General features: G+C 58.3%; 1 protein-coding gene across 3 annotated transcripts in view; it reads right to left on the reverse strand.

Moving 5' to 3' along the window:
* The window catches only part of RAB11FIP4 (RAB11 family interacting protein 4), a 120875-nt gene that overhangs the window by 19452 nt on the left and 79019 nt on the right, over window positions 1–22404 (reverse strand). For all 3 annotated transcript variants that reach the window (XR_005531761.1, XM_039252352.1, XM_039252365.1), the window contains 3 exons: window positions 2814–3043; window positions 822–1016; window positions 137–271 (listed from right to left, as the gene is read on the reverse strand). Coding sequence is in view for 2 of the 3 variants with exons in the window: in XM_039252352.1 (XP_039108283.1) it covers window positions 137–271; window positions 822–1016; window positions 2814–3043 (560 nt within the window). In the remaining variant the exon portion in view is untranslated. The remainder of the gene's footprint in view (window positions 1–136; window positions 272–821; window positions 1017–2813; window positions 3044–22404) is intronic.

Below are 22404 nucleotides of genomic sequence, written 5' to 3' on the forward strand. Positions count from 1 at the left end.
CCACCCTGACACGGCCCTCACTTGCCAAGACAGAGTGGGGCCGTCTTGCCTGCCGCTTCCCCGCTCTGGACCTGCCCCCCACCCCCCCTCCCGGCCTCCCGTCCCTCTGCTGGGTCCTGGGGGGGGGGGGTCTCACCTGTTGGCCTTCAGGTTTTTCAGTCGGGCTTCCAGGTCATTCAGCAGGTTGATCTTCTTGCAGCACTGAGAGCAGTACACATCCAGCAGCTCGCTGTTGTAGGCGTGCCGCATTTTCCTGGGGGTCTGCCCCGCGCTGGTGCAGGAGACAGAAAGAAGTCACTCCCTGCTGTACAGTCTGGCGCCCTTCCCACTCCTTACTTGGCTGGCTTTCCCGATGCCTGGGAACCTTCCGTGTGTGCGTTTAGGGGGCAGAGGGAGTAGAAATATGGCACTAGACACCCCCTCCCCCACTACTCTCAGAGGAGAAGTGGGGGAATGGTACCCATCTCACAGATAAGGCAACAGAGAGCTACTATCAGAGTGGATAATGACGAGGTGGGGGGTTGGTATCACAGTAGGTCACCGAGAAGGAGCCTTCAACACCGAGGCTCTAGGGAGCAAGGGAGCAAACACCCCAGAGTCTGCAGCCTCCCAGGTGGGTTAAGTCTGTCTCTTCCCCGAGCCAGGAGGAGACAGGAGGAATTCTCGACTCCCAATCAGGGTGCAGAGGCAGCACCCCCGAGCTCCAAGAGCAGCACCCGTGTGGCTCAGGACTCTGCCCTCCGACCCGTCCTGGGATGAGGTCTGGTCGGCTCTGCCACTTGTCCCGGACCCCACACTGCCATTCCAGACCACGGGGCCACCTGGAAGACACTGAAGATCCCAGGTCCGAGTAAACGTTGGTCCTGGTCTCGTCGTCGGGGCAGGGGCTGCTAGGGGCACAGTCCACGTCATCCCCCTCCCCGTAGTCTTCAAACTGCTCCTCGTTGCTGATAAGCGAGGTGGTGGAGTGCGTGGAGAGGTCCGAAGTGGTCACGGATGGCGCGTGGCCCAGGGACCTGGGTGGCAGAGAAGGGCTGGCTGTTAACACGGCCCCGTCCAACAGCCTGTGCCGCTCCGCAGGGGACCGGCGGTGCCACAGACGTCAGGAGCCCGAGTCTGAGCTCGCTGACCTGGCAGGTGCATTTCGGGGACCTCATCCTAAGGGAAACATCTCACCAGAGAAACGGTTTCTGCACAAGAAATGTGCAAACCAATAGTTCTCTAGAGCAGCCAAACGCTGCTTACAACCCAATGGGTTCCCTGTGTTAACTTATAATAAGTTACAATAAGTCACGGTAGACGGGGCCGCCTGGGCGGCTCAGTCGGTGAAGCGTCTGACTTCGGCTCAGGTCATGATCTCACGGTTTGGGAGTTCGAGCCCCGCGTCAGGTTCTGTGCTGACAGAGCCTGTGGAGCCTGCTTCAGATTCTCTCTCTGGCCCTCCCCCACTCGTGCTCTGTCTTGGTCTCTCAAAAAATATATATTAGAAAGAATGTTTTTAAAGTTACAGTAGATGTATAATAGAAAAGTATATATTCTATATTGCAGATATTAGCCAATTAAATGATTAAGTTACAGTTGTAAAATGATAATAGATATTAGCAAATTAAGTGATCAAATTTTGGGTTATCTAATTGTTGAAAGGTTTGTAAAAAAATACTGGCAGTAATATGGAAACATTTATATAAAAGTTGAATATAAAATTTAAACACAGAAAGGAAAAGGTCTATATGGAATAAAGAAAAGGAGGACCTAAAAATATTTACATGGTAACAGAGCCTGGGTTTGGGCGATGGGAGTGTGAATAAATCAATCAGTCGCTTCCCCCCATTCTTCCTTTCCTACCTTTTCCAAACTCTGCTTAATCGGCTTGCACTCTGATAAGAAATGAAGTTTTAAAATAAACAACAACGAGCTACTGGGTGAGGTGCATCTCCCCGTTTATAGAAGGGATTCACCGCAGAGAACATGGGTCAGAGACCCCAGGCCTCTCATGGATGGCCCACAGTGTGGCCTGTGACGGTGTCTGGGGCTGGCTGAGTCCTGCCCACCACCTGAGAGCTGAGTACCACTCGTCACCTGCTGAAACAGGTCTTCCCACTAGCGGTTGTGAGGTCAGGTCTGCGTATTGCTACTCAGAAAGGAGGGTTTCTCTGCGCTCAAAGCCGGGCGACTTGAACCCGGGACAGGAAGCATGGGAGTGGGTAAGGCGGGAATTCTCCCACCGTGGCCTTGAGCAAGCCTGGTCTCCAGCTGAGGATCACAGTGTTGATGACGGGGCACTAACGAGGGAGCCTCCTGGTCCCTCCACCCGGCTGTGGTTGAGCTCGCTCATCCGCCCTTGGGTCCCTTGGCACCTTGGGCTGGACACGTCATACTCCAGCTCCTTCTCCGACACATTTCATTGAAACCCTCGGCATCCCCTGCTGGCCACCTCCCGGCGACCGGTCCCAAAAAAGACAATGTAGACAATCAAGTGGCAAACGGCCGATGGTCTGTGGCCCCTGGCCAGCTGTCCTCGGTGGCTGGTCACAGTGCGGCTGTCCCACTGCTCCCAGGAAGCAAAACAGATGAAAGACTCCAAAGACATCACCGAGAGCAGCCTGACTCCCGGAGCCTCTGGAGCCTGAGAGGCTCTGCCCTGCAGAAATGTATAGGAAATGGCCTTTTTTTTTTTTTTTTTTTTGAAGGCAAAAATGATTACGAATTGACGATTTCATACAGCTCAATTGCTACCGGAAGCCCTCTCTGAACCTCTGGGGTGGCCATGACCGCCCTTCCTATGTGTGGCGCTCCAGACAGTTTGAACTCACTTGTCCTCTGGCAGGAACAGGCCCCCGAGCCCTCCGTCCTTCTCTTCGGCGGGACCCCCCACCGACCCCTCCAGGCTCCGCGTGCTCTCCATGGGGCTGTCCATGTCGGACTCCGGGGGGCCCTCGGGTGGGGCCAGTGTCATAGCCTCCTCCTCGTCCTCGGGAAAGAAGCCGGGGTCCCTGGGGAGGAGCTCGCCATCAGCAAAGGCAGGGCCTGGCACCTCGCTGCCCTGGGAAAGACAGAGGAGGATGGCACGAGTGAGGCCGGCTCCCCGGGGCCCTGCATGCCTCCTCAGAGCGCGAGGGTGTCAGCAGGACCAGGGACGGCAGGGACCGCGCACAGGGAGGCCCAGACCTCAGGACCTCGAGAATGCGAATACCCAGCAGGTGGTTCCTCGTGGGCTTCTCACAGCAGCTGCTGAGAGCCCGGTGAGGAGCCAGCACCCCTGGGGACAGCCATCCATGGAGACGGGCCACCCACGGGCTGGGCTGGCCACCCACGCTGCTCAGGGCACCCGGACAGGAGCCAGACGGCTCTGTGACCGAGTTTAGGGCCCAGCCATGACGGACAGCTACCCAGGGTGATGACCCCGCCCTGGCAGAGTGTGATGCAGCGCGGCCGAGGGATGTCCGCGCAGCATGGAGCCTGACCTCCGGGACGCTGGGCACGCCAGGTCCCCTCTGTGACCCTCACTTCTCTCCTCAGCTAACTGAGAACGACCGCGGAATCCTGCAGGATCACTGTGTCACATGGTAGGACCTCAACATGGTGCCAGCTGGGGAGGGACAGCGTGCCCTGGCCCCGCCACAGCCGTACTCAGGAGCAAGAACACAGAGCCCTTCGATCCTGAGCACAGGGCGGGTTCCCGGCACCTAGCACACCGCCCAGCACAGCGTCACACGAGATAAAGATTTGCCTGAAACCTTTTGCCCAAATCACCCTCTAGGCAAGGAGCTCTGGCTCTGAGAGGCAGCGCCCCCACAAACCATTCTTGGGGCTGTTACCGCCGAGGGGGCACTGTTTCCACCTGCTCCCGGCCGAGAGGTCAAACTATCCCCAAGGATCGTCAGTGTGCCCCGCATTGAAGGTGCTTCCTGCAGCCCCAGGACCGCAGGAAGGGGACAGTAACAAAGGCTGTGAAGAGCCTCCAGGCATCTCAGACCAGAACAGGACAGGGGACATTCAAGGGAGGTGGTCAGCAACAGGCTTGGCCGTGCGCCCGCAGAAGGGCGCTGTCACCTGCCGCTAATGGTGGGCGGGCAGCCCTCACGGGGGTCTATCCCACCAAAACATCCCGGCCCAAGAATAGATGGCAATTAACGAGCTTGGCTCCTGCCTGTCCCCGGATTCGGACCGAGCACCGGATGGACTGACAAAGTCGGCGTCAGGCAGCCAGGCCCCCCTGACCGCGGAAGCCGAGGGGCTGTGTAACTGAAACTGGCGCTAGCGTTCACATGGCCCTTCCCACCTGGGTGTCACCAACCCAGTCCCACAGGGCTCCTGACCTCATCGGATCTCGTACCCGAGGCGAGCTCTTCATCCGCAAGCCTGAAGCTGCCTCCCAGCAGAAACAAAGGGAAGCCGGCATTTACCGAGCAGTCACCAAGTTCCGGAGGCAGAGCTGACAGCGAATATGCACTCTTATCTGGGCTGGGGACAGCTCTTCAGAAGAGCGACCCCTACCCCCATTTTACCAACGAGGATATCGAGGCTCAGAGAGTAGCCTGCCAGAAGGTTTGGGGCCAGGAGGCAGAGGGCCCCACCTACCCCTGACCGCCCGCACGCTCGGCTCCGTCTCTAGGTGACAGAACCCACGCTCACGGAGCAGCGATCTCGCGTGGGAGCAGCTCGGTCATCACGAAGCCCGGGCGCCCCGCCCGCTGCCCGCTTCCCACCCACAGCAGGACACTCCCCGGGGCGGTGCGTGGAAACCAGAAGAGACGCCAGGCCGGAGGGAGACGGCCACCGAGGAGGGCCGTGCTCGGTTCCCTCACCGGCAGGCGGTCTGCCTTCCCGGCCACAAGGGCTGGGAGCGCCTGCCTCGTGGCTTACCCGAGTCCTTGCTCACTTCCAGTCCTCACAGCCCTAGGAGGTGCATCTGCTTTCCCCGCTCACAGCTGAGGTGACTTGTGCGGGGCCACACCGGAGCGAGTGGCAGGGCAGGACTGGACTGGGAGCCACCAGGGCCCACACTGTCCTCACAGCCCCATCGACAGGGGTCCTGGGGAGGCTGCCGGCTGAGGCAGGCAGGACACCAAGCAGGGACCGGGGAGTCCGGCTTGGCCTCTGGCTAACTCAGGTCTGTCCCCTTGGACACGGAGGCCCAGTTCCCGCCAGGCACTGTACCCAGAGACACCCATATGCAGGTGGGGCCACCGGCCCCTCTCACTGGCTGTCCCGGAGCCACATAGCCCCTCCCGAAGGCTGGGCCAAGAGAAAAGAGGGGCCTGTCGCAGCCACAGGTGGGGCAGGAGACGCCTCGGATGCCCCCACAGGGGTCCTGCCCTCCCAACAAGACCGCCACCTCCTCGGGCACGATTTTACCCTCTGACCAGGCAGAGTCCACGTCTGCCTGGCCCTTCACACTTGACGAAGGGTCTGTTCTGTCTCCCACAAGTACCCCCGTGTGGCTCAGACGACAGCCCCAGGGGGGCTCCGGGGAGAGGGCAGAGATCAAGGATTTATAGGCTTAGCCTGACGCATGGGGGCGGTGAGGCTCAGGGGGCGAGGGGGCTGCCCTGAACTTCCGGAGGAGGTCCTGCTGTGACCCGAAGCCAGGCTCCTGACATGCCAGGTCACGGCCCCTCGCCACCCACGTGCACGCGCTCTCTCCACATGCCAGCCTTTTACGATCAGCTGCCTCCCCACATTAACACCTTTTCATGGTTTGCGCAAGGCAAGTTACACTTTCTGTAACTCTGAAACCATTTCTGGCAGCTTTCCTCTCAATTCAACTAATATAAAGACAAGCTATCGGAAAAGTAACCACGTACCCTGGTTGGTCTGGGACGGTACTGGTTTGGCATGTGTCCCGGACAGAAGTGGCCCCGTCACCCTGACCCTCCCCTGGGAACGTCCTGACCCTGCTCCCATTCCTCGGGGCGGTCTGGGGAAGGGCTAGGTGTGGCACGGGGCCGGGAGGGGTGCCCCTGGAGGCGGGGACAGCCTGCTCCAAACCCAAACACCTCAGGAAGGGAGGAGGCGGAGTGGAGCAGCTGCTGAAAGGGGAAACGGCTCGCTGGCTTGGAGATTAGGAAGTATGCCCCCCCCCCCCCAAGAAGCCGGGCCTGCGAAGTGCCCGATACCGGGGGTTTCTGGAGAGATCGGGGCCCTCGCCACTGGCTCCGGCAGGACAGATCTGCGTCACCGGTGTCCCCTCCACGTCCCCACCCCGCCTCCAGCTGGGACTGGCTGCAGCGGGCACTGGCTGGAAGCGGGAACCAGGGGGCACCCAGCCTGCCTATGGGGGCCCCTCTCCAGTGACAGCAGCAGGCCCCAAAGTCACCCCTTCCTGTGTAGGAAGTTGGCCCGGGCCGCATGCAACAGCTGGGGGAAAGTACCGCTGGTGGGGGACGGCACCCCCGCCTCAGAGGGCCCTCCGGTGCCCACCGTCCACACTTCCAGAGGGCGGCGCGGCATGGCCCAGAAGTGAAGACGTTGTCTGGAGCTGCCCATCACCCAGCCGGCCCTCCCGGGATGCCTCCTCCAAGTCCCACACATCACTGCTCTGATCTCCCAGCAGCAAGGGCACGGAGGGCACGGGCCCCAAGAGACCCCGCTCCACAGTCCCTGGGAGAGAAGACCCTAAACTAGTAACCATGGGGAGGCAGCAGCGGAGCCCCCGATAGCGAGCACATGGGAGGCGATTAGCAAGCCTCTGTGGAAACAAAGTGCCCTGCACAACGGTGAGCTGGGGAGAGCCCGACCATGGCGACCTTGAGGCCTGGGTGCCCACCGGACTTGGCCACTGGCCGGCTGAGTGACCCTGGAGAAGCTGTTGGATTTCCGAGCCTCGTCAACGAACAGGGATGGGAACACCTGGGCAGGACTGCCACAGGGGACATAGAACGATGCCCCGCGCCTCGGGTGCTGGGACGGGGCAGAGGCAGGCACAGCGTGCCGGGAAGGCGCTCTGGAGGCGCACTGACTGGGGGCAAACCCTGGCCCCACCGCTAAGTTCTGCAGCCTTGGGTCTCCCGAACTTCTCAGTGCCTCGGTTTCCTGGTCTGCGGACGGAACTCGCGATTATCAGGAAATGAGTCAGGACGGGTGCTCAGCACACACTGACGACGGTCAATGAATCTGAGCTATTCTGGTCTTCACTGGGTTGAGAGAGGACAAGCAGTCCCCGGGAGCCCACTGCTCTGACCCCCAGGGGCACACGGGGCGGAGGCAGCCTGGGTTGGGCTTCAGGATGCCTGAGCTGCAGGTGTCTCTCTACCCCCCAGGGCCGTCTTCTGTGTACGTTTTCGGAAGGTCTCTCTGCACACTGATTAGACACTCTAACGGGCGTTAGGAGGAGAGGCTGCGCGGGCGAGGGAGGCCAGGAGGCTCGGGCTCCTCCACCCCCAGCCCTGGCAGTGGCTCCGCTCGCCAGGCAGTAACTCAGAGCCAAAGAACAGCTCTGTGGGGACCAGGCTGGGTAAAAATAGCTCGGGCGGGCACCTCCCAGCTTCCCTCGCAGCCAGGCACTGGCGGGCACACGTGGAACCCCGCTGCAGGGAAGGCACTGGGTGGGGGGTGGACACAAAGCAAGCCACGTGCAAGGGGGGCTGGGCCAGGGATGAAATCTCTCATCACAGTCCCAGCCAGCCCACTCCCCAGGAAGTGGGTCTCTCGCTGGGTCTTCCCCACGGGCAGAAGATCAAGGAGCTAACTGTGGATGCCGACACCCCCAGGTCCAGAGAGAGGGGATGGGCTTACCTGGAGCGGGGTCCCCTACCCACCACCGTGGCTCAGCCACCCACTAGGCAGGGCAGCAGCGGAGACCAGTAAGCAATCCAGGCTGTACCCACCTCCCGCCTGTGGCTGCCAAGCCCTGCACGGAAACCAGGCCTGGCCCTGCTGGAAGGAGGCAAGATAAGATTCTGGCTCAACAAAGGGTTGCTCGGATGCCAGTCCAGGGGCGAGGGTGGGAATAAGGGGGGAGGGAAGGATCCACACAGTGCAGCCGGCGCCTAAACCTCAGCTTCTGAACAGAAGTAACGGCTCAGATACAAGGCCCCAGCTCATCCCCAACGAGGTCAAGGGCAAACGCGGGAGCACCAGGTCACCGAGCTATTGGAGTTTATCACCCTTCTTGACCAGCCTCGGGGACTGTACACTGTAAGATAAAAGCTCTGTAGCCTGAGCTGCCCACACAGGTGGGGGAGGCCAAAGTCAAGAAGATAGGAAAGGCCGCCACGTCCCCATTCCCAGAGGCCAGATCAGAGAGTGGCCAGGGACCACCCCTCTGTCGCCGTGGCAGCAGAGGCAGCTTTGAGGCTCCCTTCTCCCAGCCAGGGGCCCTCAGATCCACCCCCTGAACCCTCATACCACCAGCAGCTCCAGACCAGCCCTCACGGGCAGATCTCAGTGTAGACCTTCCAAATGCTACTTTACCCTAACCTGGACCCGCAGATCCCAGGAGGGGGACAAGAGAGACAACTGGGGCTTCCTCAGGAGCTCATCTGTCTCGAGGGGGAAGTGCTAAGAGGGTCGGATTCTCACATCAGCCCCTGGAGGGAGGGTCTAAGTCACCCAACTTTACGGACAGAGAGCCTGGGGCTCTCAGGCCGCCTTGGTTCAGTCCCGGATCCGGCCCCCACCGGCTGTGGGACCTCAGGCTGGTACTGAGGGGAAGAGAAAGAGAAAGTCAGGTCCCTGTTTCTCAAGAATTCACATGCCATTTGCATGAAACAAAGGCAGTCAGACAGGGAGCTCTGCTACTGCACACGGCACCACAGCGGAAGGGGCGTGGATGCCCACGTGGCCTTCTTTTCGATTTTTAAAGAAATGTCTTATTTATTTTTGAGAGAGACAGAGAACGAGTGGAGGAAGGGCAGAGAGAGACAGAGGGAGACACAGAATTGGAATGTCAGCACAGAGCCAGACATGGGGCTTGAACTCACAAACCATGAGCCCATGACCTGAGCCGAAGTCGGATGCTTAACCGACTGAGCCACCCAGACGCCCTTCTTTTGGATGTTTGTAATTGCAACTTTTGAGCTGCAACTCTTCCCAATCTCACACACCTTCTGCCCCTAATCGACGCTACTGCTCAGGTAGTGCCACAGGGGGCAAGAGAAAGAGAGGGCATGATGTAGCTCCCAGAACTCAGAAGCGAGGAATGCCCCATAGCCCCCTGGCAGCTAAACTAAGACCAGGGGTAAGCAAATCTCCTGCAGGGTGGCAAAGCACAGGGGCTGCACACGAACGGTCTGACGTTTCCCCAGGAAGGGGCTAGGAAGGAGGGTCTGACGCAGACCCTGGCAGCGTCCACCGAGGCAGGCACTGGCCAGGGGTGTTTGGTCTTTCTGGCCCGCGTGTCTGGCCTGCCCGGGGTCCGCCTTAACTGGCACCAGAGCTTGAGACCATTCAACGTCCACTCAGACCTTTAACCAGCTCCGCGTGTCCAAGTTCACCCACCCCCCTTCTGATCACGGCAAGCGTCCAGAAGCCTGCGGACCACGGGGAGAGAAGGGCTGCCCAAGTTCATGGCCTGAGCACACTTCTCTCTATCAATGAATCAGCTGGTGTTCTGGCTCTGCGTGTCCATCCAGGGACAGTCTGTGGGCATGGGTGGTACTTGAGACCCAGGGGTGAGGGAAGGGCCAATGAGATCTGGCTTTCAAGCCTGTAAGGCTTTGGGCCAGGCTGTGGACCCTGCCGGAAAGGCCCCTCACAGCGGGGCCGTGCACTCCACCAGAGTCACTCCAAGCCCTCTTTCCCCACAGCGCCCCTTCCAACCCAATAACAGGTAGGAGCATGCCGAAAGTTAGCGGTTAAAGAATAAAACTGTATTACTACAAAATCTAATGGAGAAAAAAATTTATAAAAAAATGCTTGGGGCACCTGGGTGGCTCAGTCAGTTGAGCATCTGACTTTAGCTCAGGACATCATCTCACAGTGGTTCATGAGTTCAAGCCCTGCATCAGTCTCTCTGCTGTCAGCATGGAGCCTGCTTTAGATCCTCTGTCTCCCTCTCTCTCTCTGTCCCTCCCCCACTTGTGCTCTGCCTCTCTCAAAAATAAACATAAAAAAAAAAAAAGCTTAAGTCATCTGAAAGGATAAACAAAAAAAGGAGGAGGGGCACCTGGGTGGTTCAGTCGGTTAAGCTTCTGACTTTGGCTCAGGTCATGATCTCAGGGTTCATGGGTTCGAGCCCCACATCGGGCTCTGTGCTGACTGCCAGCTCAGAGCCTGGAACCTATTTCACAGTCTGTGTCTCCCTCTCTCTCTGACCCTCCCCTGCTCACGCTGTCTCTCTTTGACTCTCAAAAATAAATTAAAAAAAAAATTTTTTTAAGAAAAAAGAAAAAAAAGAGGAAAAGAAGACCAAAGCTGTTGACTTAACCATAGTAGTGATGCATTAAATGAAAATGGGATAAAGCATACTATTAAAAGACAGATACTGTCAGACTTGATGAAAACAACAGCTACGTGCCAGTTACAAGAGACTCCATTTAAACATCAGGACCCAGGCCAAAAGTCAAAGAACGAAGTGGGGGCGTCCGTGTGGCTCCATCGTCGGAGCACGCCACTCTTGATCTCAGGGTTGTCAGTTCCAGCCCCACGGCGGGTGTAGAGCTTACTTTTAAATAAATAAATACACAAAAAAAGCTGGAGATTTTCATTCATCTCTCGGTAACAGATGGAGCAGGCAAACGAAGGAACGAGAAGGGAGACAGAAGATTTGAACCACACAAACTAGACCGGACACAAACAGCACTCTGTACCCGACAACTGTAGAATAAAAACCACTAGGTCAAAGGCTGAGGAGGAAAGGGATGCTTGCACAGCCCCCAAGAGAGTCACCCTACAGATTACTATTATACCGCTCCCCTCTCAATCATCTCTATCTGGAGAAAATGGGCTACTGGCACTTTAACCCAGTGATCGAACCTGGCATCACTAATGGGGAGCACTCAGACACTGGCCTCCTGCTGTGATATGGGGGAGGGGGAGGGGGGGAGAGACACAGCCTGGCGCCTCATGTAGTCTTAACAAAACACTTCAATTCTAATCAGGCTTGAAGATCTAACCTTTACCAGACAGGAAAATGGAGGATAGAAGAACAAGCTACACAGCACCACAGAGAAAGCACCGGGCAGACAGGATGTGGGAATTTCTACGAGACTGGAATTTCTATGGCTGGCCTGGTCTTCTCAGAAGGAGAATGCCCTAACGAAGACAGCGGGGATTTTCCTGTACATCGGAACTGTGGGTGGGGGTGATGAATTGCTAACTCAGACTGAATCAGTTTCTGATTCAGGAGGCCTGGGTTTGCATTCCCACAGACTGAAACAGGTGTTTGTCAGAAGTGCATTTCGAACATGTTCTCAGGCGAGGTCGATGGTCCCAGGAGCAGCCCGTGAGAACCACTGCTTTGGATGGATCAAGAGACAGAAAAACTAAATGCTAGCCTTGCCTGGATCCCAGCTGGAACAAGCAAGCAGACACCCACTAGCTGCAAAAGGCCTCTTGGGGTCAAAATGGAACCCAGGGTAGAGACTACCTATGAGAGGATATTGGGGGAATCATGCTTTCTGAGAAACACCCCTTAGTTGTGATCTTATCTCGCCTAATTTCCTTTCAAATAGCTTGGGGGACGGGGCGGCGGGTGGGGGAGTAAGTTACACCCAGAGATAAAGCAAATGTGGCAGGCACACCGGAGAGCACCTGGGGCGTGCAAATCCTCCCCGGAGCGGTCTCCCCTCCCGTCCGGCTCCATGATGTGCCGTCCTGTGTGCAGGTGCGGGCTCCACGAGCAGCATTGTGGAGGTCCCCTGGGGTGGCTGCTGGAGTCATGGCCGTTGGAGGGGCTGTACGGTGGGCTCTGGGACCATGGGGGCCGGGAGGGGGTGCTGCGGACCCCGCAGAACGCTGCTTCAAGCAAAACTTTGGGGAGGCATGCAGGTTTGGCGGCCCTGCCCTCAACGGCTTCCCGCAACCAGTGCTTACAGCTCTTTTTTTTTTTTTTCCAGCAGGTTAGCAGACAGATACATACATAAAAGACATACATACATGAAAGACAGTCGGCGCAAACCTGCTGAACTGGTTAAGGAAAAGTGTAAAATCTCTGACAAGCTCCCTTTAAAAGAAGATGAGAAAGTGAAGCCATTCTTACAGAATGCTAGAGGCAGGGGCGGCAGCGATAGGGAGCCTGGGGAACCGACAGAACCCCAAGGGTCAAAAACCCACGGGACAAAGAGCTGAGTGAGGAACAGTCTAGGTTCCACATGATCAGAGCAGGAGGCAACGGCGGCTCAGGCTCTAGAAGGTAACTCAGGAGTCAGAACGTTGGAACCTTTTCCGAATACGGCACTTGGCCAAGGGCCCCCCTAAGGGGCCCATCGGCAACAGTGGGGTTTTGCCCACGGGCAGAGCTGCCTCCCATCCCTTCCCACTCAGGGCTCTCTCCCTAGATGCCAGGCTCCTCTCACCCTCCTCTCCCTCTCCCCCGGAGGACAGTTCCAGAGAACCTTTCTGTTACGGGCAGAACTGTGTCCCGTCATCCCCCCAAATTCACACGTTAAAGTCCCAAGCCTGGTACCTTAGAGTGTGACTGCATTTGGAGGCAGGGTCTTTAAAAAAGGTAATTACAGGGTGCCTGGGTGGCTTAGTCAGTTAAGCATTCGACTTCAGCTCAGGTCATGATATCACGGTTCATAGGTTCGAGCCCCACGTCGGGCTCTGTGCTGACAGCTCAGAGCCTGGAGCCTGCTTCGGATTCTGTGTCTCCCTCTCTCTCTGACCCTCCCCTACTCACAATGTCTCTCTCTCTTCTCTCTCTCTCAGAAATAAATTTTAAGAATAAAAAAAAATTTTTTAATTAAAAAGGTAGTTAGATTAAAACGAGGTCATCAGGGAGGGCCCTAACTCAATCTGACCGGTAGCCTTAGGAGGAGGAGGAGATTAGGACACATGGACACACAGGGACCACGTGAAGACCCTGGGAGAAGACAGCTACCTGCAAGCCAAGGAGAGAGGCCTCCGAAGAAACCAGACCTCCGAAGAAACCAGGCCTGCTGACACCTCGGTCTTGAACTTGAACATCAGCCTCCAGGCCCGTGAGAGAATCAATTTCAGCTGTCTACGCCAGCCAGCCTGTGGCACTTTGGTGTTCTGGCGGCCCCAGCAGACGAATGCCCTTTCCTTTCCCGCTTGGAAGCCTGCACGGAAACCTCTCAGCTCCACCTGGATCTGTCAGCCACCTTCCCACCCTGACAATAAAGGCAATTCCTTCTCGGTCAATTCAATTCAACCTCTACACAGAGCTACTGGACCTCTAGAACCTCAGCAAGACACCTGGGGTTTGTCTGCTTTTGTCTCTCCTCCAAGGAAATGTCAGCGGTATCTTGAAATGATGGTGAGAGAGAAGCCGTTTCTTTAAAAAAAAATTGTTTTTAATGTTTATTTATTTTTGAGAGAGAGGGAAAAAGAGAGCATGAGTGGGAGCGGGACAGCGAGAGAGGGAGACACAGAATCCGAAACAGGCTCCAGGCTCTGAGCCATCAGCACAGAGCCTGATGCGCGGCTCGAAGCCACGAAACACGAGATCATGACCTGAGCCGAAGTCGGACGCTTAACTGACTGAGCCACCCAGGTGTCCGGAGAGCAGTCATTTCTAAAGAGACTAGATGTTGCTGAAGCTGGAGTTGGTGGATCTAGAATTATCACGATGATGTTTTGTGAACACTACATATGTATATATAAATCTAAGTAAATTACTTCTGTTTCTTGTGTTCTCTAAGAGTATGGGTCTCATATTTTAAAGGAAAGTGTATGTGCAATCCAGCCAGAGACATTTAAAACTGCAAAGGCAATTTTTGTTTACGCAGAGCTGTATTTAGTGTAGTCACAGTACAAATGTAGAAGTTGTTTTATGTAATAAAAGAGTGAATGGTTCACAAGAGGAGGGATCAGCACTTGGTCCCAGAACCACCAGCCAGTGTCTGACCCTGGGGCAGGCCACCTCTGTGGCCAGGAGCGCTCACTAATTGAGCAAGATATTACCAGTTTCTCTGTTCCAGACAGTATTTCTGGTGACTTGAAACCCAGAGCAGATCTCTTCCCTCAACTGCGGTCAGTTTGGGAAGGCAGGGGGGGGAGGGGGGGAGCCTACCACTCCGGGACACGTGGGTCCCTCGCTCGGCTGTGACACCAGCCTCTCTCAGGCATGGTCACAACTGGAGCTCCCAGCTCCCCTCCCCCTTCGAGGCTGGCCGTCCAGGGTCAGGGATGGTGACTGAGGGGCCAGGCGGACACCGTGGCTGCATCTGGCTGAGGGACCCATCTCTAAGGAAAACCACAGGGGGAGGTGGCCCCAGGGCGAACTGCTCCCTGAGGGACCCAGCCCTTGACGGGATGTGACCATCCGAACGAAGCCGTGGGTCCCAGATCCAAGGGCCCCAGTGAACGCACCTCCGGAACAAAAAAGATTCAAAAGAGGCCACCTAGTCTACCCCCGCCCCCAAACAGAGCCAAGAGTCTTGATTTTCAAGTGAGAACGTGGACTTCAGAGGCAAACTGTTGGGGATTAGGAAAACAAAACTTAAATTGCTTCCACATCTGGAAACCAAACCCGGCAGCCAGCCCCAGGAAGTCCAGGCATGTCAGCTGACGGAGGCACTGCAGGTCAAGGGAGGGGTTTCCTGTGCCCCCACGCGCACCTACCCGAATCCCGGGGACGGGTCTACATCAAGTGACCAGGTGGGGGAAAGGAAAGGAAGGGGACACGCAGGCGCGCCTACCACACCTACATGTGGCCAGTGTCTCCTGTGTGCTGTACTGAGATGGTCGTGTTTTCTGCTCCCCAAATCTCTGCAAGTAAACACGGTCTCCTCCTTACAGGTAAGGGCGCGGTGGCCAGAGGGTTGAATGGACCCTCCCCCAAAGTGAGGCTGTGATTTGTCTCTCCAGCTCTGTTGTCACACAGGACAGAGCTACGTGAAGCTGAAATAGGAACCCCCCAACGTCAATCACCCCATCTGAAGTCTCAAAAGAGGTTTCCCAAGTGCACCCTGGGAAGCGTCCGTCCCCACCCAGCCACCGGACCTGCTGCTCAGGGAACCACAGCCGGTGTCGAACTACTCAAATGTCAAGGGCGAATGAACAGGCTACGAGTTGAAAGGGGCGCACATCAAGGGCTCTCCTGGCTCTTTGAACAGGCAGCTATTTTGGGCTACAAATTATAGCTTTTAAAGATGTGGCTGCTTGAAGTGAGGGCTTAATTACTCCCACAGTTAAGGGTTTGTGGGGGCTTGCTTTGGGGGCTCCATGTTTTACCGTCACAATAAGAGCATCAAGAGGGGCTTGGGCTGGGCCAGCAGCGGCCCAGGCCAGCTCTCCCACCTCTCACAGTCCACCAGGTGGGCCGAGCCGTATTCCTTCATGGGGCGCCCTCAAACGAGGGAACGTGAACTTCCCAGGGAGAGGCTAGGGTCTCTCTGCTCCAAGGAGAGCACATCTGAACAGAGCTGACCGACAGGCCAGACCCGGGCCAGTACCTGCTTCGTCCCGTTCTTGGTACAGAAAGCCTCAGGTCTGCGGGCGCCTGGGGGGCTCTGTCGGTTCAGCGTCCGACTCGGCTCAGGTTCGGGAGTTTGAGCCCTGCATCGGCCTCTGTGGTGACGGCTCAGAGCCTGGACCCTGCCTCAGATTCTGTGTCTCCCTCCCTGCCCCTTCTCTGCTGGAACTCGGTCTCTCTCAAGAAGTAAATATTAAAAAAAAAAAATTTTTTTTAAAGCCTCAGATTAGGTCAAGCAGAGTGCCAGCGTTCACCCCCAGCTAACGCCCAGAGCTCCCGGGACGGACTGACCCGGATCAGGCAGGCCATGGACAAGGCAACCCTTCCGCACCCTGCCCCCCCACAGCTCCCTGCCAGATCCTCGATTTTTATAACCTTCGGGCACCTCCCATCGTGCCAGAACCCCGGCAGTGCTCCCAGCCAGCCCCAGGGAAGTGCTCCCTGTCCCTCCGCCGCCAGGTCCAGCTCCCCAGGCTGGGGGTCCCAGGGCTGATGTCTCACACCGGCCTCAGAGCACAGCTGGGGGGCCACAGGCCAGGCGGGCGGAGCCGGCTCAGGCCCCTTCCTGAGCCCGGGTACAAGCTTGGGGTCAGGCCACAGCTCGGGGCTCAGAGGGCAGGCGGTCCCCAGGGCAAGTACAAGGCCACTGATGGTCCCCTAAGGTCCCTGTCAAAGGGCCCATGCGCTCCCCAGTGGCCACAAAACCAGGCCCGGTCTCAGACCCGCCCGCGTAGCCCATCCCGGCTGGTCTCAGCCTCCTGTCCCCTCATCCCCCAAGCTCCTGCCCAACCGTATCACCACCCCCGCGCTTGGACACGTGCTGCTCCTTCTGCCCGAAACAGTTTCTCCCCGGGGACACAAAGCCCTGTCCCTAAGGAAGCCCCGTCTGGAAGTCCCTGCACCCGGGGGGCCCACCCTTGCCCTCCCCTCCACGCAACACCTCGCCCCGCCCAGAACTGGACTCCGGGGGCCGTCCAGCCATCTCCGGGCACAAGCCCTCTGCCCCCACGACTCCCCCCTGGGACACTGGGTGAGGTGGCTGTGTCCTACCCAGTGAGGAAATCCTCACCCCGGCCATGGCACAAGGACCCACGGACTCCCCCTGTCCCCAGCCAGGTGCTGGCTTCCCGGGCAGGTCCCAAAGGGGCCACCACCCCAGCTGCTACGGGCTCTCTGTAAGCACACCTGTGCCCCAACCCCGGCCCGGTTTCTCGTGGGGCTGGGTGACTCTCACGCCGCTTGCCACGCGCCAGGAGAGGCATCCGCCCTTGTGCCCAAGCCGCGGGCCACCTCATCTGATACCACCCACGAAACAGGTGGTCGGCTGCTGCCTTCCATCGGGATCTCAAGAGGGAGACAGGCAGAGAGACCTCTGACGAGAACACGGCTGGAAAGCACCGCCCGCCGGGGGAGTCTCGTCCCACCAGCGTCCCTCACGGAGGCCCTGCTCAGGGCGGCCCACCCCGGCGGCCAAGCCCCACGTGGCTTCAGCCAGTGCCCCAAACTCAGCCCGCTGCTCTCTCATCGACTGGACCAGCTTGTCGACCTCACCCCCCCAAAGTCACGGAGGCCATTCCCTCCCCGAGGCCGGCCACGCTGCCGGACACATCCTGCTCGCCCAGGCCCCTGGGCCTCCACCCCTGCAGTTCCCCGCCCCCAGCGCCTCCGGCCGTCTCAGGGCATCACATGGAAGGTGGTCTTCAACAGTTGAGGATGGCCAGGAAAGAAGACCTCCGTTAAGTGTCCAGGACGTGCCGGGAGTTTTTGTGCATCCACACCACAGAGACGAGAAAACTCCGGCTCAGGGAAGTTAGGTAACCCGCGAGAGGTCACAGAGCCAGCAGGGCTGGGACGCGAACAAGGTCTGACTTGGATGCAGCAAGAAGGGCACAGAAAACCCTCAACACCCCTGGCAGCGTCCGGCACTCGGCACTGGGGCGGGTGGGACCTTGTGGGCCACGGGCACAGGAGTCAGCAAGGCTGAGAGGTGTGGGCTCGAGCCGCAGGGACCACAGCACACGAGGCCACGAGGCCGCTGTCGGCGGAGGCTCCTGGGGCCTGTGCACCCCGGCCACGAGGCAGAGCGCCCTCCCCTTTCCCAAGGCAGGGAGCTTCAAAGAGGCTCCATGTGGGAAGATTTCACAGAAAGGGAGAGGGCAGAGATTGGAAAGAAAATTGCTAAAGGGAAACACATGTGAAAATGAAAACTCGGGCACAGTGAGAGGAGGAGGCAAGGAAGGAAAAGATGATGTTCCAGGATTATAAATGGAATCAAGAAGCCCAGATAAATTATACCCCTTTCCCTTCGCTGCCTTCGGAAGGCCCGTAACTCACTCTCTGCCTCCATCTCCCTCTTAATCGAGCCAGAATGGGGCAGTGTGACCTCAGCAGATACCCAGCAAGAGAGAAACAGAGAAAGATGCCTCACGTACAGTCATGGCAACTGGAGAGCCATGATCCGCAGTCGACGGGGGAAGAACTGGAGGCTCAGAGAGGTCGCTCTACTTGCCCAAGGCCACACAGCTCGTGTGCGGTAAAGCTGGAATCTGAGCCCAGGTCTGCCTGGTGTCCAACCTCATTCCCCTTTCTCGAACCACATCACAGTGGAGTGTCCCCTCACGTAATCCTCCCACCACTACAAGGTGGCTCTACTCCCTTCCCTGAAGAAACTGGGCAAACTACACAAGTTATCCAGAGGTTTCCTAGTTTCGTGTTTCATGAACTCCCAGAGGCCTTTGATTTCTAATACCTGCTGTGATGCCAAGTACATCAAGAGAGAAACGACGCTGCCCATTCAATTCTAGCATCCCGGCCAGGGTACAACACGTACCAATCAAAGATGTCCCAACGTGGGGGGAAACGTGTCTGAGAATCTACAAATACGGTGTAAGCGGGGAGCGGGGGCTTGGTCACTGTTCCTTAGACAGCGTGTGACTCGATGTGTCGAGGACATCTCCACGCATGCACGTGCACTCGCTGGCGCACACCGGGCTGCTGCGGGGCCCTTCTTGCCGGTAACCGATACAATCTTGCGAGCAAGCCCTGCCTGCCAACGAGCACCCTCATTCCACCAGAAGCGCTTCGCGGGAGCGGGCGGGGCTCTCCTGCCCGCAGCCAGCGGGGCCGGCCTCACCCCGGGGGAGCGGTACCCCCTCAGCGGGCAGGCCAGGTGAGCGGGTGGGCGGTCCCCCGACACAGCATGGGCTACACTGTCTGCACCTCTCTGACTGGCCCCCTCCTGATCCCCTGGGGCCCTGCAGGCAGATGCTGGGGCTGGCGGCGGCACGGGGGCCACTGCTCCAAGCCGGCTTCCCGGCTGGGCACAGGGAGGCCCAGGCTGCAGGGGAGGGGGCAGGGGGAGGGCACAGCCCGGCGTGGCAGGCAGGCAGGGCAGGGAGGACCAGGCAGAGCCCCACACCATGCCCCATGGAGACGCCTGTCACCCTGGGACACGCTTGGCATCAGATTCCCAGACTGCCACCGCCAGTCCCATCGCACGGGCCCCAGAGTCGCATCTGCAGAGGCCAAGTGGGTTTGTTTAAGACGCAGGGGCTGAGGAGGAGTGGCGTTTTGCTCCTCCGGTCGAGGCCTCAGATAGCGGAGCTTCTCCAGCACTTTCCCGTCCCTGCCAGAGATCCCGGAGGTGCTAAGGTTATGGGCACAAGGCTCCATGCCATAGAAGCCTGCGGGAACTAAGAAGAACAGCTCACTCACAGGCCAGGCACGGCTTTAAGTGCCTTTCGTACATGTACACGCCTCACCGTCATCTTCCATAGGAGGAGCGGGAGGCGCAGAGCGGGTAGACGGTGTGCCCACGAATCCCGGCAGGGGCAGGATGTGAACGCAGGCCGCCTGACCCGGGAGCCCAGCCTCCGGGCCGCCGCACGACTCTGCCTCTCCGGCCAGCTCCCCGGCCACGCAAGTGTCCTGCCCCACTCTGGGCCTGCTAGGCGGCGGGGGCCCAGTTTGCCTTCACCGTCGCCCTCCGGAGGCTCAGAGAGGGGAGGCGGCTTGCCCGGAGTCCCAGAGCAAGCGAGCCGCAGAGCCAGGGTCTCGAAGCGTGTCTTTTCTGGCTCCAAAGAAACGTTTTTCTGCTTGAAGAAAACAGGCACTGGGTGGCTGAGCAGGAGATGAAGGCACGGGTGCTTGGAGGCGGGTACTTCTCCCAGGAGAACCTTGCCCCCCGGGGTCTCCCCTGTCTGAAGAGGGAGACAGGAGGCCGGGGCAAAGAGCAGACGGCACCCACCAGCCCCACTCAGCCACCCTCTCACCCCAAGTGCGCTGCACACTGGCTGCTGGCAACGCAGGTTCCCTTTTCACACCGTTAGGGTTGCAGAGCACGGCGGGGCGGGGGGGGGGGGGGGGGGGCACGGATGACTCAAGAGAGAGAGAGCTCCAGCCCACTCTCCCACCCTCCAGTTCTGTTCAGGCCTTCCTCTTTTTGGGTCCCTTAACAGAGAAAGGCTCCCAGAAGCAGGGCCACAGCTATTAATACTAGCTCCACAGAGCTTTGTTTGCATTTGAATCATGTTTACATCACGGGGAAAGAACCCTGTTGTCTGGGAAGAAGGAAACACGTTGAATCAATTAAGAGTATGGCCAAGAGTCGGAAAACTTCCCGTTTCACGAAGGAAGTCAGGAAGCGGGGTGGGAAACATGGTGTTACCAGTACCGGCCTGCCAGACGGGGCTGGGGCCAGAGGTCACGCAGACCCCATGGCTCTGCACCTCCAGCCAAACCTCCTGGTTGCCCACTTTCTCCCTGCGCATGCACGTGCACGCACACGCGCGCGCACACACTCTCTCTCTCTCTCTCTCTCTGGGGACCCAGGCTGGACAGAGATTAGACCCAGAGCTGCTGCCCAGGTGTGAGTGCCTTCACTAGGCTGCTTAGGAGACCAGGGCACAGAACTGGAAGTGAAGGAAGGCCCGGGCACCCTGGGGGCCGGGGCGGTCGGGAGCCCAAGGAGAGGTCTGAGGGGCTGGCCAGAGCACGGGCCTTGGGTGCTGGACTTGCTGCACTCCGGCTGGTGTGGACCCTTGGGAACAGGGAGACAGTCCCAGCGGTGCCCCACCTGCTGACACAACGCTGTGTGCAGGTCACCCAGGCGGGTTCCGCTCATGGGATTTGTGGGGCGAAATAACACCTGGCAAGAACGGTTTCCACATTCACGGGGACAGGCTTCTCTGACCCGACCCGGCCTGAGGGCAGGAAAGTCCACCGCAGCAACGATCACACACGGCCACTTCCCCTCAAGAAAGGCCTCAGTGCCCCAACCCCTCAGCAGCAAGGGTTTGGAGAGAACAGAGCGATGAAATGCATTTTGAGCCTGTGGACTTTTAGTCTCAACTGTGCTGTTCATCTCCTCTCATTCCCATGGGGCCTGGGCACTCCCTTGGGGGCATGCTGTGCCCTGCCCGGCTCCCTCTCCAATCACAGCAGCCTCCCTGCACTTCCGCGGACACACCTCACCAGCCGTGGGCCTACCTCAGGGCCTTTGCAGGTGCTGCTCCCTCTGCATAAACCTCTTTTTTTGTCAAGGCACCACCTTCTGGGCAAGGACTTCTCTGCTCACTCTGTTTAAGTACAACACCCACTGCCACTTTCTCTCCTGCCACCTCACACGCTGCACATTCTACCTGCTTGACGGCTGTCACGTGAGCTCTTGAAGGCAGGGGCTGTTGCTGCCATGTCTCCAGCGCCCAGCCCAGAATCTAGCACAAATCAGAGGCTCAAGTATTTAACAATGAACGGCCTGTGCCGGACAATGTGCTGGGTGGGGGGTGGGCAAACAGAAATGGGAAGGGTCTGGGGCACCTGGGTGGCTCGGTCAGTTAAACGTCTGACTTTGGCTCAGGTTATGATCTCGCCGTTCATGGGTTCAAGCCCCGCGTCGGACTCCGTCCTGACAGCTAGCTCAGAGCCTGGAGCCTGCTTCAGATTCTGTGTCTCCCTCTCTCTCTGACCCTCCCCCACACACTGTCTCTCTCTCTCTCTCAGAAATAAATAAAACATTAAAAAAAAAAAAAAAAAGAAATGGAAGGGTCTGTGCCCGGGACTGCCATCTGAGAGAGGAGACAGCCACACCACGTCCGGGAGAGGCGATCACACAACATCCAGGGAGACACAGGCGGGCCCATCTTGTTGTGCCCTGCTGGCCACGGGGCAGGACCCACGAATCCAGCGGGGAGCCCAGGCAGGAGGAAGACCCAAGCAGTCTCCCCCTTGGAATGGCCACTGTTTTGATACCATCATCGATGCCTAGTTACTGAGTCCAGAGCCGACAGAGCGGACCCAGAGGAAAACAGAGCCCAACCCCAGGGATTCTCCATGCCTGGCACAGCCAAGGCACTGTGCCCCACTGCCAACTCCAGGCAGCAGGCAGACCAGATAAAGATGCTTCCTTCTGAGCCCTCAGGGCTCAGGGCCAAAGAGTGGGTCCCCTCTGCCCAGGCTGCCCCTCCCGCATCCAAGGCCCTGAGATGCCTGCCTTCCGGGAATCGCTCCCCTATTTTATTGGGAACCTTTCTACCTCCTCCCTACCTAGAGCTAAAATACATAAACTGAAGTGAAACTGTGAGCAAGGGCAGTTGGTGAAACATCCTTTAGCATAGGGGGCCACCTGAGAAGAGGGACAGCTGGCCCTAGGAAAGGAAGTTTCTAGCCACCTGGAGGGAGAGGGGGAGAATGCGAGAAGGTGAGAGCCAGAAGGGCTTCAGGTGAGCAGCTGAAGGGAAAGCCCGATGCATGGGGCGGCTGGTCCCACCAAGAGGGAAGGGGCCAGGGTGCTTGGGGAGGGCCCAGTGCTCTGAAGGGACGCAAGGGTGGGGGAGGGGAGGGGCCAGGGGAGTATCCACCCG

Source organism: Hyaena hyaena, unplaced genomic scaffold (genome assembly GCF_003009895.1).
Source record: "Hyaena hyaena isolate Hyena2069 unplaced genomic scaffold, ASM300989v1 scaffold_10, whole genome shotgun sequence".
In the NCBI taxonomy this organism is placed as follows: Eukaryota; Metazoa; Chordata; class Mammalia; order Carnivora; family Hyaenidae; genus Hyaena; species Hyaena hyaena.